The sequence below is a fragment of the Euprymna scolopes genome, chromosome 13 (assembly GCF_053919585.1).
Source record: "Euprymna scolopes isolate OS-2025 chromosome 13, ASM5391958v1, whole genome shotgun sequence".
In the NCBI taxonomy this organism is placed as follows: Eukaryota; Metazoa; Mollusca; class Cephalopoda; order Sepiida; family Sepiolidae; genus Euprymna; species Euprymna scolopes.
In genome coordinates this window covers 66,050,936-66,069,474 of record NC_136494.1, presented here as the reverse complement: position 1 = coordinate 66,069,474, position 18,539 = coordinate 66,050,936, and the positions used below count along the sequence as shown (strand labels likewise).

Genomic DNA, 18,539 nt, shown 5'->3' with positions numbered 1-18,539 from the left:
TTTAAACTGACAAATTATACTGTACTTGTGATCAGCCAATTTTCATTTGTTGTACCATATTATTGGCAATATAACACACTTAGCTTCAATTTAGTTTTAAATTACTCAGGCCCGGCAAGGCAACTATTAATATAAGCATTTTTTTTATATAATCACCTAAAAATAAAAATCAGGAAAAAAGAACACATTTGTAATTGAATATAATACTGTTTTCATTTAAGATTCTTTTATGTGTACAGAAAAGGAGACTAAGACGTTTGTTGAGAGTTTAAAATTTATTTGAAGAGAAATGATTCACACATGAGAGAGACTCTTAACTAATTAATTATTGGTCCCCCGACAAAATAGGGTGGACCTGTAAATTCACCCTTGTCTGTTCGCACTTTTCTCAATAACTACGCCTTGGAATTTTTTAAAAATTTTACACAAACATTAAACATGATATGAGCAAAAAAGTAACAGAACGGATTTTCCAGGAAAACTCCGGTTGCCTCCTAGAGGTGCCTTTCGGGTTCTAAAATTAACACTTTTGTGCTTATTAAAAAACAATTGATGCCTTGGATTTTTATAAAACTTTCTGAAAAGTTGTAACTGATTTTTATAAATATTTATTTGTCTATATTTTGCGATAACTCTTTAGGGCTAATAAAAACACTCCATTCTTGGGACTATTTCACCATATTTATCCAAAATTTTCTGTGTATGTTTATTTAGCAGTTTTGCATGGTGCTGAACTCAAATTTAAATATGTTAAGGTCTTGGGGACTTTTGGGACTAAATGGGGGGAGGGGGGAAATGATGGACTTAGTCAATTTTTTGCATGGTGCAGAACTCACATTTACATATGTTAAAGCTTAAAACTGCACCATTTGTTCATTTTCACTAGGATTTGATGTCCCCTGGGGACTTTTGGGGCTAAATGGTGGAGGGGGCAAGTGCTGAACTTAGTTATTTTATTTATGCCTCGTTCACTGTGCACTCACAGGGGACCATGCATGCTTCACTTGTTTTATTAAGGATAAGAGAATAGAGATTTAAGGGAGCATTTCACTATTTGCAATTATCAACTTTTCTTTACAGTCATTCCAACATTATTGGCCATCTGTCCCACGCAATGTCAATAGACAGACTGGTCTCAAACATTTGTTTCTTTGTCAACCTCGATATATGAGGTCATGCATCATGTCGACCGACACCTTTTTTTTTTTTCGTATTCTACTCTAACCTGTTTGACCTGATCCCTAGCCTTCACGTCTTACTTCCTGTTATCTTTTGTGGAAAAGTGTTTATCTCCCAAACTTCATGTACTTAGTTTGACCACTGTCAAAATTAGCTGATGTAATCGCTATACGACATAGGGCCATCAATCATGTAACAATACTTGTCTGCCTCAAGTTTAAAAATATGTAAACAAATATAAATTAAAAACTAAAATTACTTCACTGCATCCAGAGCAATGCTGAATAGGTAAAGCTAGTAGAATATAGAATATTCTTATTCTAAAGTGGGGAATCCTAATTTTGAATTCATGGGCAAAAGAAAAACATGGAAAATTACCATAAAAATATGCATATCATGTATTATTTATTTTACATTGGTGATCCTTTTGCAAAAAAAAACAAAAAACATGCTAATACCAGACGGCTAAATAAAAATATAACTAGCTTAATATTAGCAAGCTTTGGTTCCAAACAAAGGGATCAATTTTTTTATTTTGCACAAGCAAATTAAAAATTGTCTTGCCAATTCCAGAAAGCCATTAGAAGAGAATAAAAATAAGAGAAGAAATAAGACAGAAGACTGATGCCATCTACTGCCATTTTGGTTCTAATATGTGTGATAAGGAAACCAGATGGGTTTAGAAGAACGATAAGAATTAAGGCATCGGTAAGTCTCACATCTTGAGAATAATGAAAGAAAGCTGTGAAAATTTTCATAAAGAAAGAAGCACTGCCAGCTTTAGAACTGTATCCTCCTGGTGTTGCCCGGGAGTCTACACATTGAGTTCACTCATTGAGCATTCTACTGCATCTCATTTGCCTTTTTCTTTTCTTTTTTTTTTTTTTGACAATTTCTTTTAAGAAAATGTTTACATTTTTGGAAACATAATTCAATAAAGAAATATATGTTAAAAAAAAAATCTCTTGTGCAATAAAATCGATAAGACATTTTATGAAGAGTTGAAATTTGAATCATTAATACTGTCAAGATTTACTTTTATTTTAACAAAGCAGACATAATAAAAAAACAATTGTTTTTAACAGCTGTTGTATGTCGCTCCTCCCCCACACCATAAAAAACTTTTGTAAAATGCTTTTTGAATTACTTATGGTATTAATACATTAATTGAAAAAAATTGTTTCAAATTCTAATGCACTTGAAAAAAAAATTTAAAAAAATGGTGATTTAAAAAGGTGCCTTTTTTGATAAGTAGTCTTTTGGAAATTTCAAAGTTTTTTTTTCTTTTTTTTTATTAGGGTGTCACCACTTATCAAAGCACAAAGGCTACTCGAGGATAAGTGTTAAATAAGTGCCAGATAGACAGTGAGACAACACCATGATGATTGGTAATGATAATTGTGATTGGGTAGAATTTGATTATTTTCGAAGGCGGTTCAACAAGAATTTATTTACATTAAACTTGAAAATTACCATGCTGTAGTCAGTTGGGAAGCAAATCTGCAGTATTACAAGAAACTTTGCTTAGTTTTGTTTAGTTTTAAGTAGAGAGAGAAAGGGAAACTATTAAAGTTGTTGTAGCTAAACAAGTTTTTGCAGTGAATGTTTTACAGATGGATCCTTAATTTAATCCAGTGCATTATATTGTTATTAGATATATAAAAGTCATGAAATCTCTCAGTGAATTAAATAAAGGGTTCATCTGATGGCATTCTACATCCATATGAACGTAGAACACAGCCATGCTTCAGCTAAAAATTCCTACGTTATCGAATACAACAAAATGAAAATTGCAGCAACCCAGACAAGGAAAATAGTCGAAAAGATGTGATTTTTCAAAATGCAAAAAAGGGGAGAAAAATAAATGTTACCAAAAGCAAGTTAAGTTACCCTTTTACCTACCTGGATAAGTGTTTTTTTGTATTTTAGTCTCATTCAAGCCATAGTTCAGCCTTGATAATCACTAAAAGATCGAAAATGAAACAAAATACTGATACAACATTACTTTTTTGCATAATTGGTGACATTTACTGTATGTGTTTCTATCAGTATTTTGTCTAATTTTCGATTTTTCAGCAATTATCGAGGTTCGAATGAGACTACCATTATAATAAGGTGAACCATAGATTGGAACTCAGTCAAGCACTTACAATGAAAATAATTATAGAGCAGTGATTCATCTATGATTACATAATAGCTCTACTTTAAGAGACTGATAAGTTATTGAGCTTTCATTTATTTTGCAGGTTTGGAATAATTCACACAGATAACTTTAAGCAAGTTTTCCTAAGCAATTTCAAATTAAATTATTCAATTACATTATGTATACTGTAAAGAAGTTGATGCCCTGGCAAATTGACACACTCCGGTTCTTGTTAGATCACTAAAGTTAAGCAATGTTGAGTCTGGTCAGCACTAGATGAGTGTTAATTTGTGAATATTAGGAGTTGTATGTGAGAGGACAATGGTACTTCCCTACAAAAACTAATTCCGTTAAAATCAAACTGCGACTGACAACTGCAAAATGGAGGTTATCTTATTTATAATGTCTATCTCTCTTCCCCTCTCTCTCTCTCTCTATATATATATATATATATATACTTATGAAAAAAGCTTTTTAATTTTTTTCATAATATTATTATTTTGTATTCCTGCACGTCACCAATTAAAAACGAATAAAGAAAAGTTATAAGCTTTTATACTTTTCGCATTCTTTTTTATTCATATATATATATATATATATACATACATACATACATACACGTAATCACATTTGACACACCGGATCCGGTCAGATCACCGAAGTTAAGCAACCATGAGCGTGGCCAGTACCAGATGGGTGATCATTTGGGATTTCCAAGTGCTGTATGTGCTCTCCGCTTATCTCAGCATTGTTTCCAGTTGTTCTAAACTTCTTGTCACTGGACTCGAGCACTGCCGATTCAGGAGAGGTGTGGTTGAGGATTGCTCAATCCTTGCCACACAATTACATGCGCAGCTGCACCTACAGGGAGGTATCCTTTATCTCTAAAGACTGAACAGAGGCATCAAGATTATATATATATATATATAATATATATATAGGGTTTAACAACTGTTCCTGTCTCCTCATTCATTCAACCATGGAGTATCCTTTTAACGCTATCATTTCAAATTTAATTTTAAATTTATGTACTAATAAGAAAAATTTATAATTATCCGCATCTATTTTGCTAATAACATTTCCTCTTATGAGATGAGTCAGCCATTGAAAATCCATGAATTAAGGAAAAAAAAAAACCTAACATTTTTGTACTCCTTGTCAAACAATAAATTTTATTGTAATTCTATATAATTTAAGTTAGAATTTCCATTTATATATATATATATATATATATATATATATATATATATATATATATATATACACACACGTGTATAAAAAAAAAAGATACTCTAAAGAGATTCACAATATAAGAAAAAGTCAATACAAATTGAATGCTGTGAATTCAAATACCTCAGACCAGGTTCAGTGAGAGAAAAAAAAAAAAAAGAAGTTAATTGCCAATAACATGATACAAAAATAACAAATGAAAATTGACTAGTTAGGATCAAAGTTTGATGTGTCAACTTAAATGCTATTAAGGTTTAACATTTAAAATCCGGCCAACATAATATTTGGTAAAAAGTAATGAGATCTTGTTTTTATTCTGTCTAAAGTATAAAATTTTTTTATTGTATCTGTTAGTTTTGGCTCAGATTTTCCCAAAGCGCCAAAGAGCACACTTGTCTCGGTTTAACACCCCCCCCTTCAATTATCAACTTTATCTTGTTAAAAACAAATGCCTTAAATAAAAGGCTCTCGCTTTTAATTAAGTTTAATTTTAATGCAAAACTATTTTTAGACTTTTGTTAATATTCAATAGCTTTAAACAAGTAAAAGGTTGCCGAATGTGACGTTAAGGTTGAAATCGTTTTCTCCCAGGAAATAGAATTTGCAATTAAAAAAAACAAACAAAGGTATTATTATGCTACTCAACAACACACCAGCTAAATTACACAGTATTTGGAGTGAAGCGAGGTTAAAAATAATATCCAAATAAAGACAAACGATGTAAACTTGTTTTGTTTAAATCAGACAAATAATCCGCATACAATCAACGCTTTTTCTTTCATTGCTTCAACAACCTTTATTCGTGATCTTTTAAACCAGTATATATCAGGTAAAAAAAAAAAAAAAAAAAAAAAAAAAAAAAAAAAAAAAAAAAAGAAAAAAAACATATACATACTTACATGTCATATTAGTATAAATTACAAAAAATGAACCAGTAGAAAAATGGTTACAAGTAAAATTAGAATTTATTGAATTATCGAATTTTATCATACATTTTAATGTGGAGGAGTTGTGCACCCAATTCAGTATGAAAAACAAGGGAAACAACAATTGACTTAAATTAAAGGTCCACCCCTTTTCTACAAGGAGGGGGTTGCTTTTTTCGCCAATATTTTCGAAAGTCATCCCCACTTTTTGATAGACTAGCCTTAATTTAAACCTTCACTACTTTCGGTTTGGCCATGGACACAACGGCAGAGATGTCATTTTTTTTTCTTCACATTCTTTTCCTCTTTCGCGGTATAGGTTCGAGCCTGTCTGCCAATTACCACTTTATTTTTTGGTCGCTCAACACACACCTCTAAACGCCCGGGCAATGCTGGGCAGCCAGGCTAGTTTAGAATAGAATGCAAAGTAAAAGTTGACATCAACTTTTTAACATGTAAAAAAAAATTGAAGGTGTGTTAATTTTTTTTTTTTTTTTTTTTTTTTTACATACTGCAGCCATTTTCTTTCTGATAATTAAATTATCATTTTATAAATTAACTTATATGTCTTGACTTCTTCACTTGTTATTTTAAATTATTATTTTAAAAAAAAAAAAAAAAAAAAAAGGCTGTTCAACCTTTTTTGTATCCAAAAGTCTGCCTTTTGTAGCTAATAAAATTGTATCGTCTTTTGAGCATGTCTTATTTTATGCAATACATTTATCAATTTCTTTATCAGCCAAGTTCCAGCCTCTGTCCCATCCCTGTGCCTGTTTTACAAGTACATTAATGGAATGTGCTCTGATGAACGCATCACACTTGTATCCCCCTCAACATACATACTCCTGACTAACTAAAAAACCAGCAAAATTCCGCCCCTTTTACTGTTGAGATCCCTAGATGCTGGAAAGCCTTCTGTTCTAACAGTTTCTTCCTTCATATTGCTAGACTTTGGAATTCCTTTCCTGCTTCCCTGACTATATCAATCTGCAGAAGTTTAAATGTGATGTGGACAGACATCTTGCTGCTCAACACCCAACAGTCCCCTGTTAGACACGATCCTGTATAGTAGCCGCTTACATTCCAAGCGGCAATATGCCTTGTTTAGGGTTAAAAAAAACAAAAAAAACTATATATGCACACAAAAAACCCCAATAGGTTACAGATGGTTTAATTTTTTTTTATATACAAAAGTCTACTTCAGTTTCCATGCTGTAAGATGTTTCTTAACCTTACAAGCACTTACAAGCTCAGATTCTTTTGCTATTTATCTGATAGTGAACTTGTATATTCTACTTCTGTTTCTACATAAACACAGAAATGTCTGTCTTTTTCTTTTGTAAATATTTAGACTGCACAACTATCAGCATCTAATTTGTGTTTTTTTTTTGGTTGTTTGTTTTTAATAACATACAACTATTGCTTCTTCATTCTTTATTCTTTTAAGAACTTTTGAGATGTAATATGTAGTTAAATAATCAATAGTTAACTATTCTTCACTTCCCCAAATTGATTGTTAACTATTTCGTCCTTTAAAATAAGTTCCGGGGTTAAATTTAACACACTGCTGCCAAAACTTGCTACTTCAAAATCAACTCAGTTTCTACAAAACAGGCTTTAATTGAAACCAGCAGCATTTCATTTGCATATGAGGCGATGAGATATCTCATTACTTAATGAGATCTCCAGCATATATAAATAGAAGTAACCATTTTTTTTCTTTTGTTTTCCACCAGGCAGTACACATTGCATAAAATTTGTACTAATTTTTAAAGCACTTAATCACATATATTAACCAATATTCATATGTAGTTATTTCATGCAAACTTATTTCAAGGTATGCCAAGTTAGCTGCAAATTATAAAATTAATAGGTCTTTAAATCTAATATTTCTGAACAAATAGCATAATTGCAAACAAATAAGACAAGACACAAAAGTAAAATTATCACATTTTTGGTACAAACGGTGGCTCAAGTGGCCGACTATACTTAAGGATAATCCGAAGGTTCCCTTTTCATTAGCTGCTACGTCTACGGCTAGTGCCACTATCCCCAGGATTACTTCAGTTGCTGTTGACCCTCCTTTTATAATACTGAGTGTTTAGAAAGAAGGCATCAAGTACCATTTTTTAAGTCCTTGGTATGACTTGATCAAAGACTGAATCCTTCTCCCGACCTATCAGCAAACATTCTTACCATTATGTCATACGAGACAGGAAGAAAATAAAATTATGTTTGAATATTAAAATCCTTTTACCTGACAAAAGCAAATAATGCTTACTAATTCTAATAATTTGTCTGGTTACACAACCTTACTATTATTATTATTTTTTTTCACATTGAAATTTTTTCCGGATGTTGTACTTGTATTTATAAATATTGGTTTCCACATTGTATGTAATTTTCTACTAGGTTTATATTGATAGTTTTTTCTTAGTGTTCTGATCTAGAACTATACAAGGTTTACTTAGGACATAAGTGTTGCTTCTTTGATACATCTTCCTTGCTATCATTGTTCTGTCTAATTTTTACTTCACGCTACAAAGGCAGATTCTTCCAGACATGTGGGCGACCATAGACAATTTTTTACTAAATTCATGTCTCACAGCTTCCCAGTGTTCTTCTAGCCTTACTTTTAGTGGGCTGCAGGTCTCATCTTTACATGGAATGGAATACACAGTTCTTCAGCAGTTTCTGCTTGAAGCTTGACTCGACCAAAATATTTTCAGAGAGTTATGTTGCTCCTGAATAAAATCCTGATGTCATATGGATGACATACCAAAATGAGGATAGTGGTTCAAATAATCCAGATAATACTAACTTATATATTATTCTTACATTTACGGATTAAATCAAATTTAGTCTGTATTGGGTCTTGTTTCTAATTAGATGAAATACTAAAATTAAATATTTTCTGTAATCAACCTTGGAATTTCCACAGGCCTTACTAGTTAAAAACTAATTTATCAAAATTATATAAATTCCACAATTATAAGAATTAGAACGATTTTGGTGAGTAGAACGGACCGAATCTGATAAGTACATCAATGAAAAACTTTTTGCCCCCCCCTCTTTTATTTTAACATGCCAAAACTTTGGTACTAAATGAAAACTTTTTTTTTCCTTTTTTTAATTCAAATAATAAAAGTATCCTTTAAATTAAAAACTGTCATGAAAAGAAAAAAAAAATCTATATAATATTAATATTTTGATAATCTTGCTTGCTTGCACATTGAATGTTTTAAATATTGAGCGGGGGAGTAAATGATACAAGTGATAAGAAAATAGAATTAATAGTAACAGTACAAAAGAATAAGAAAGGAGTAAATAAATAAACGAGATGAATAAAGAAGAAAACTTTAAGATGACGGAAGATTAATAAAATAATAGAGTGCACATGGGTCCTCTTTCATTATTGAGTGACGTCACTTGAGCCTCTTAGTTTTATATAAACCATTTTCGACAATAGTTGGATCTTTTTACCATTTGGCATGACTCAACATACAATATTAATGAAAGATTATATAACAAGGAAAACAAGGAACAATTATTTGAAAAGTACAAAACCATAAAATATTAATAAGTCTAATTATTAAGTTTTATATTTTTCATAATGATCAAACTACTTCAATAAAGTTTATAACTTCAATTAAAACGTTTATTAAACCCATTTCTAACAAATATTTCTTTTTTTTTTTTTTTAATAAAGGCCTGTACATATAAATATAGTAGTTTTCTTTCCATTTATAAAAGAAAAATAATTTCAAGTTTTATTCTCATAATTCTTGCACTTAAATGAAGTGGAAACCAAGACACTGTTTTCAATAGTCACAAGCTACAAAACAAATGAAAAAAGGCAATAGTCATACACCAATTAATAATCTAATAAAAAACAGTGTCACAGATTATTATTATTGGATTAACAATAAAGAGTTTCTCATTTCTTTGAGAATAAAAGCTTCATTTATGGTAATGTTAAAAAGTACAAGTATTAAATAAGCAGTCCATAGTAATCTAGACTCAATTTTTAGAATTTCACAGAATGGACATCCATCTGTGCCATGAAAAATATTGATAACTTTTAAACATTTATTACAACAGCAACTCTAAAATAGAACACATTCTTAACAAGCAATTTAAACATTTCTCTAGTTTATTTTTCTTTTTTTCTTATATCAATTCTTAAATCATGCATCTTAAACACTATAGTAAAAAAAAAAAAAAAAAAAACAATTAGAAGAACCTTAACCTAAACAACAGCCACCATAAAATATCACTATCTCCTTGCCAAGTGCAGTGTACAAATTACATAAAATCACTTTATTAGCAAAATGCTTGTAGAGAAAGACAACTTTCAGAATGCTTTTGGGGGAAGAGAATTCATTTCATACAGACAGGCCATAATCTCAACATACCTGCATTAACAAAAGAAAAAACATACCTGAAATAAAACTTTTCCTTCTTTCATTTACATCTATAAATAAAATAATCAAAATAAAATGTAAGGACTTATTAAAAAGAAGTATATGAAACATTTAGGAATTCTTTGCAATTACACAATCACGAAAAAAAAAAAAGCACCTCGTTATTTGTTTTTTTTAATAGATTCAGAATACACTATAACAGTTTTTGATGATACCATAGTCTTATTATCCAGCCTTTAATCTAGGATAAAAGTGTAGTATACATTCTCTTCTCGCTTAAAGGAAAAGGAATCCTTATAAATTGAAGCAATCTTTATATCAGTTCCAATTCAATGTCTCTTGAGGTAGAGGGGGGTAAGCTGGATTTCCCTCCAAGTTAAAAACTAACCTTGTGTCTAACTTTGTTCTTAGGGTGAGGCATGTAAATAAGGGCTCAAATAAAATGGCTGAAATCCATAATTATATTGAGTAATAAATAATTTTTTTTTTAAATAAAATACAAACAAAACATTATTCAAACTACTATTCTCATCTGTATTATTCAAAATTCTGTATAGGTTCCCATCTAAAAGAATAAAAAACATTTTAATGTCACGTACACACCAGCTATTTCCAAGTAATGCACTCTTGTTTTTAATTTATTTTCTTCAAACCAATCACGCTGAGGAAGTCTTTTAAATGAAGACAAAAAGTTGCTGAACTCACAAATGATTTAGATTTTCTTTTTTATTTTCATTACATTGGAATATCTTTTCCATTTTTCCTCATATGTTCCAAAGTTTGAAATAAAGATTCCTAAATTTTAAACGATTCACTTAAGTTGGTGGTTACTTCGGCTAAAACGTAAAAATGACAACTAAGATGAGAATGGTTTGAATAATCTAAATAATATTATTCTCATCTGAGTTGTTGTAGTCACAAAATTTTCGATTATAACCTCTGACTTTCTTCAGGTGATCTTTTCAAATGTGAGAATCTTTAAAAAAAAAACAAAAACAAAAACTCGATTCACAAGTTAGACTAAAAGGTTCACATGTTTGCAAAGGTGTATTGAAAACAGTCGTAGGTTACATCGACTGATATGTAGAGAAAATAACAACCAAGATAAGAATAGTAGTCCAAATAATCCACATAACACAAATTATCAATCCTTATCTAAAAAATTCAAACCCATAAAAAAGATTAAAAAAAAAAAAAATAGCTACTTGTTTATTATCGAAACGTATCAAGATTGTAAGAGTTTAGAATCATTGAAACATTCATACTAAGATCTGAACTAATAAAAATAATAATAATTTGGTGCTTTTTTTTTTTTTTATTTTACCTGGTGAGATTATAATAAAGCACCAATTTTTTACATAAAATACAAACATAACACAATCGTATTATTTGGATCATTCCAATTACTTTTCTCATCAAGTGTTGTTTTCAATGTTTTGGTCACTGTAACCTTCAACCTCCAGGTGAATATAAAATCTGCACAGAATTTTCAATGGAACCCTTTATTTAATACATAGGGTAGCATGCTCTTGTCCCATCAGCCATGACTGGGTAGAAGTTTTTAGTTTAATTTGCAACTGTATTCTGAGTATTGCCTGCACTGAGGATTAAGCCTTCAACCTCTAGAAGAGTATCACTTATGACTGAATTTTACCAAGTTCTTTACCTATTATGCTATGCGTCTGCAAGTACTTGGTAAAATTCAGCTGAAAGTGACATTCTTCTGGAAGTTGAAAGTTCAATCCTCAGTTTGGGTGATACTGAGAATACAATTGCGAATCACTTAGGATTTCTACTCATAGCATCGGTTCTGCAATATATACATTTAATGTAGCTGCAGCGATGCTTGTAGTATAGGAGAAAAATCTTGACTACCAAAAGGTATATCTATCAAACAGAAAAAGAGAATGCTATTCCTATGGATTAAATAAAGGGATCCGTTTGAAATTTTGTGCAGTTCAATAAGATAATCTGAAGAAAGTAAAAGGTTAGATCAGCTGAAACGTTGTGTAAGTGACACTCGAGATGAAAACAGAAGTCTGATTAATCCAAATAATACGAATTATCAATTCTCATCTCAAAAATTCAGAAACGTGATAATGAACTAGGAGAAATGATCTGGAATAAAAATGTTTGAACAAGTTAGGAAAACAAAGGAAAAAACAAAAAGTTAAAGACAAAATAAAAATTGGGAGGGGTTTTCTACATAAATACACATGCACACAATTATAATAGGCAAATAAATATATTTATAACGGAGAAGGTGCACATAATATTGCAGTCAGCCATACTTACTAAAATTCCTTAAAAGAGAAATGATAACAATACCTGACATTGCTATCACCAATTTGCCTCCCTAAATACCTCCCATCCCACCTTCAGATAAAGAGCGGTTACCTTAATAATTAATTACAGCTAGCTACCTACCTGGTGATTTTTCCACTGTAGCCGTTTCGGGTGGCACCCCCGAAACACTTAGACTTCGTGCAACCCCTTTCACAGGGCCGAGAGGCTTCTGCGGAGCAGGGGATTTATTTGGAATAGATTTTGTAGGGACACCTTGCAAGCTGTGCTGTCGTTGGACCGACGAGGTTGTGTCGTCAGACTTAGCTGGAATATTATTGGAATCTGTGGTAATATTGTGGTCAACGCACTTGACCATTCCAACAGGCTTGGTCTTGGTCAAATTGTTAGACTGCACCGGAGTGCTGCCTTGGGAAGGGCTGGATGACCTCTCCCCTTTAATAGGTGTACTTGTTACCAGATCTACAAGCAGTAGAAAAAAAGCATACAAAAGCAGCAGCAACAAAAAAGGGATCTTCTTAAGGTTTACAATCATGAAAAGATAAAATATATTGATATTACACGTAAGTGTATTTAATGCGTGAATATAAGATAAAAAGCGTGAAGGTGCAGCGGACAAGACTCAGTTTGTGTTGTTTTTGTTTTAATTATTAAAAGCAAAAATGGATCAATTTTTTTTTTTTTGAACGAATACACAAGATTTGCAAAAGACAAAATATAATCTTGCTGAAATAGCTTCGGACAGTGCACTTATAAAAAAAGCGGGCAGGTGTAAAGTGTTCATTCTTCAAGATGCCTGAAACAAAATATCCGATAAACATTCAACTGAAAATAAGAAAATTTTATTATCAAAATGGTTTTTAAACTTCTATTTTTACCCCTGCTAAAAAGGTTATGTATTAGATCAAATTTATAGCTATATTTGTGACCAGCTTAGTACCCACATTGCTTGACCAATTATCAAACTTGGTTGAAATATCAATCGTAGTCTAACTCGTTACTAATTTAACTTTAGGTTACAGAAAAGGTGAAAGCCACACCTTTGCCAATAAGTTTGGTTCAGTAGAGACTCGCTTTGTCTCATATTGTAGCCAATGAAGCTCCACATCTAATTTGATCTTGAAAAGTTTAGTCTAGTTTGACATTTTAACAAATTTCAATTTACATTGTCAGGCAGAAGTATGCAATTTCACAAATGACTTATGTTCTTAATTATAGAAACTTATCTAGATTTTATCAATATATGATAACATTACTAAACTAGCAGTGACAATGAGAATGTCTACATCAGATTCTATAGCATTTATGTCCCTTTGCCAACCCATTTTTTTTTTTTTTAGAGGATTCCTTCAGACTTGTCACAGATGAGAGATTTTCAATGTTTGTTACCCCGATTAATTTTGCTGCCTTCTCAACCTTCATGGTGCAGTTTTCTATCTTTTCTAAATATCCTAATGTTTTCAGCGTCGTAGGTACGAAATTTTGCCTATTTCTAAGGACAGAATTAAATTAGTGTTGGGACGATTATTCGGAATCAAGAATCAGGAAAATCGAGACTTTTGGGGTCATCTGAATTGGTATCGGAATCAGAAAAATTTATGCCTGTTTTCTGATGCCAAAACCAATTCCTTTAATTATATTTTTTTTAAATTTGATTTTGTTTAAAACAAAATCTTCCACTGCTGGTAGTAATAAAATAATCAATATTTATTGATTTTGAAACATCAGTAAAACTAAAATCTGAAGAATGTGATTTTACATTTGAAAAATATATGCACATTTAACATGTGTTTTTACGATAATCGTGGAAAAAAATAACTTTATAGTTAAATGTTTAGAGATTTATAAAGAATCAGAATTGGGAATTTAGTATGGAATCGGTAATAGAATGAAGAAAAATATTCAAATTTATTCATGAAACTCAAACATTTTTTAAAGTCATGTTTCAAAAGTCATAATCTCTTTATTAATAAAAATGCAACCACTTCATGTGTCTTTGCATTTGTTATCTTCATCTTTGATACTTACACTTGGAATTATTTTTTTTATTATTTCAGATTAACCGAATATTGACATTTATATCACGCAAAGACCCGTGGCATAACGGCTAAAGTACCAAATAAAATTCAGTTCTAAGCAATTTTTTCTGGAGGTTGACTGTTCAATCCTCACTGCTGGAAATAATACAATTGTGAATTACTTAAGACTTCTACCTGGTTATGGCTGACAGAACGAGAGCATGCTACTCCCACAGATTAAATAAAGGGTTCCATTAAAAATTCTGTATAGATTTCCAAGTCTAACAAAGATTCCCAAATTCGACAAAATACACCTGAAGGTCAGAGGTTATATCGCCGAAACAGTATGAGAATAACATTTAAGATGAGAACAGTAGTCCAAATAATAGAAATTGAATATATATAAAAGATAATTTAATTATGAGAAATTAAATATATCATAATGCATTTCAGTTTCTTCATAAACAAGTCAGCCATTTTAGTCTTTTGTTGATAGTTGTGAAAAAATAAAAAAATGAACTACTTTTCCAAATTTGAAGGGAATTTTTAAGCATTTTAAATAGTCGAATAGGAAGTTATTTCTGACTTTAAAGTTCTTAAATAATCCTCATGCATTAAAAGATTGAAAGTTTTGGAAGCTATTTACGTCCAGTAATTTTATACAGATTAAAACATTACCTTACTTTAATAAAATTAGTTCTAAAACTATAACATTTTGGTACAATCAATAATCTAATGACCAAACAATTCCTTAATGATTCAATTAAACTTTCAAAATATTTATTTAAAAAGAAAATTTTTTTTAAAAAACTGCATGCAACAGAAAAAAAAAAAAAAAAAAATGCGAAACAAAAATGAAAGTAAAATCACTTCCGGTTAACACCGGATAAGTATAGCTAGTAGCCTAAAAGTTTTCCAGCTCTCCTAAATACCTAGCCTAATCTAATAATACTAAATCAGTAGTGATAATGACATACATATATTCTGTCAATATGCTATCGAGTCTTTTTCACTAATTTTTTTTTTTTTTTTGTATTGTTTTACTCTTTGTTCCTTCATCTGCTGGCTTCTTTTTCTTGCTTGCTTCCCCCCACCCTTTATTTTTCATATTTAATACATTTCTTGTTTTCTGCTCTTATTGGGTTCAACTTTCACCTGAAAAATTTGGTCAGTGTATTTTCAAAATAAATAAAAACAAAAAAGACCTACAACTTTCGTTTAACACCTTCTGGTGGTTTATGTAACCCGCCTGGAATATACCGTTATTTTGCATAAGTATTATGTAATCTATCAAAGTCTAAACTGATCTCACATTTATTAAACTAAAGAAAAGTTCTTATTTATCTGCCCACGAGGACAAAGTTAAACACAAGGTTAGGGTTTCACTTGGAGGATATTCGATATCCCAAAAATGAGCACTCTGGACAGGACAAAAATAAAGGTTTCCCCTATAAAGAAGGATTCTCTTCCTCAGACTAAGGGCAGAACATAGTTTACACTTTAATCCATGCCCGAAGATCAAGAAAGTATACTAAAGCCGAGTTAATCAATATTTGTTTCACTAAAACTGTTTTCCTATTTATTTTAAATAAAGAAAATATATGCCAAAATATTCTTCAGATTGAGTTAAATGTGAAAAGAAATCGATTTTAATTGCAATTAACTTACCAAGTTACCCATCTTTCTTTTTTTTTTTAAAACTTTCTATCACTCATCTCCTCTTTCACTCTTGTTTGCCCCCTCCCACATTATCTCTCTCTCTTTCTGTCTCAATAGTCAAAGATACAAAAAAAAAAAAAATAAAAAGATTGGAATAGTCTTATATAAACGAAAGGGAATATCATCACACCTAGTAATATCATTTAATATGTAACTGGAGGGAGAGAGAGAGAGGGAGAGGGGGGATAGGAATTAAAAAGACAGTAATGTTGAATTGTCTTTATTTTTTATACATAACTGGCTTTGTTATCCCACTCTCCTGATTCAAACAATCTAACCAGAGCAAAATCGATGACACAATGGCTCCTGTTTTTTCTAGTATTTTACCAATTCTGTTTTAATGCCCAATGAATGCTATGATCTAATGGAAAAAGTTAATTCACAATTTTTAAACACTAAAACTAAATTCAATTATATATGTATATATGATATACTATATATATTATAGATACTATGAATAAATGCAAATTTGTTATCACACTCATGTTACCATTAAAATACCTCATTGTTTCTTAAATCAATAATACAACCATCTTTTAAAATATTATAAATATAGTAGAGAGTAATAACTCAAACACGGCTATTTCTATGCTTAATTAGCATAACGATTTTTCCAAAAGTTTATAATAAATTAATGTTTGGTATTATTCGTTTATAGTTTTATTGTCCTTTTTCCCTATATATATGCAATAGTTTCATTGACATTAACAGTAATTAATAAAAACAAAGAATGAATTGCCAAAAGCTTTCTTAAAATATTTTGTGCATTAATTTTCAAGAGTGGTAATTCAAACGAAAACTTAGTTTTTACAATATTTTTTTTATTTTATTTATTAAAGATCTATAATGTAAAATAAAATAATACTTAGTGCTAGATTACTAACCACCGCATGGTGGGTAGTTTATTTTCTTGTACCTATATATGATCCAAAACACTGCTGTTTCTGTTATATTATCCAAAAGATTTTATTGCCTCAGTTAAGAACAAATCTAAACCAATGTGTTAGTTTGTTGTGTAGACATATAGTCATATTTGATAGAAATAACAATTGAAATCAAAGAAATAAAATGGATTTTAAATAATAAATTCTATTTTTTAATTGTTTCTCTTTGAATTATTGTCATTATCAACGTTGATATTTCTATTAAGTTCCAGCAGATGTTTCCTTTAGGGTTGTGGAGTTGGAAGGTATAAACTAGTATAAAAAAAAAAAATGACCCCGACTCCTTATCAAAGTTTTCCAATATTCATTAATAATCAGAGTCAGAAACTCCTATTTTGACTCATAACATCTGACCGATTACAAAACCCCCAACTTAGTTCCCTTTAGACTTGTATTCTTTGCTTTATTGCTCTGTCTAAACAACAAGGTAAAATATAATACTTATATAAAACTTATTTTTTTAAATTTATTTATAGTTTTATAATAATATAATTCAATTAATACAATAATTATTAAATTTAAATTGTTAATAGGATTTTACAAGGTCTTTAAAAATGCATAAAATCAAAAGAACAGAGTGTAATGATAAAATTGTTGCCCTAGAAAAGACATGATTCCATTTCCATTTGATTAAAGCCGGTTTTCTTTTTTTATTGCAGACCATCTACTAGTTGGCGATTTGTGTACAATTCCCAAGAGCAATAAGAGCCTTCTATCATGTCTAAAAGCGACACAATGTTCAACGAGTGAGATCGGAGATGCACCACTGTACAACACATGCTCTCTACCAATCCAAATTATGCCACAAATAACAGGGACGTGCCCAGGGCGAAGAAAACAAAGTTTCCGCCCATGGTTTTGGTCTTTGGTGTGGTTTCAAGTGAGGGCCACATCATGCTACCTCAGATTTTCAAAGTTAGCTTGAAAATCAACACCAAAGTGTACCTGGATGTGCTGAAGAGTGTGGTGATTATCTGGTGTAATCAGATGGCCGCTGGCAAACCTTGGGTGTGGCAGCAGGACTCGGCGCTGGTCAACAGGTCCAAAAAGACCCAGGCTTGGCTTCAGGGGTGCTATGACTTTGTACCCTTCTCTCACTGGCTCCCCTCCTCCCTCGACTTGAACCGCTGGACTACTTCATTTGATCATATGCCGAGAACAACATGACTTCCCACAACACCAAAACCAGCCTGATTGCTGCCATCCACTGAGTATTTGCTGAGCTCCCGCTGGCGCTTGTGGAAAAGGCATGCTCCCAGTTTCGGACCTGTATCAAGGTGGTGATTGAAGCTGAAGATGGCTACATTAAATAGATGTCAGCTCTACTATGTAATCAAGTTACTCGAGTTGATTTTTTGAATAAAAGTTTTAAAATAAAGCTTTAGTGTTGTTTTCTTTAGGACGACAAATTGTATTTAAACTTATTTAAAGGTTTCCTATCGATTTTATTGCAAAACCAATTTCTTTCAATGACATTCCTTCATTGAATTCTATTTCCAAAAATGTGAATATTTTCTCACAAGAAAATACAAAGAAAAAAAAAAAACGATATAGGGAAAATGAATAAAACAAAAATGAAAGTTAAAATACTCCCCGGCAGCACCAGATCAGAATAACTAGTAAGGAAAATAATACAAGATATCTAATAATAT

General features: G+C 31.0%; 1 protein-coding gene across 11 annotated transcripts in view; it reads right to left on the bottom strand.

Annotated features, from left to right (window-relative positions):
• Nucleotides 1-18,539, bottom strand: part of LOC145292053 (WD repeat-containing protein 47-like) — a 201,240-nt gene that overhangs the window by 67,250 nt on the left and 115,451 nt on the right. For 4 of the 11 annotated variants that reach the window (XM_080138089.1, XM_080138082.1, XM_080138086.1 and 1 more), the window contains 2 exons: nt 12,330-12,668; nt 9,920-9,952 (listed from right to left, as the gene is read on the bottom strand). The exons of 1 other annotated variant lie outside the window; for it this stretch is intronic. In XM_080138089.1, coding sequence (XP_079994215.1) covers nt 9,920-9,952; nt 12,330-12,668 — 372 coding nt within the window. The remainder of the gene's footprint in view (nt 1-9,919; nt 9,953-12,329; nt 12,669-18,539) is intronic. 6 more of the 11 variants (XM_080138091.1, XM_080138083.1, XM_080138088.1 and 3 more) reach the window with 2 other exon arrangements.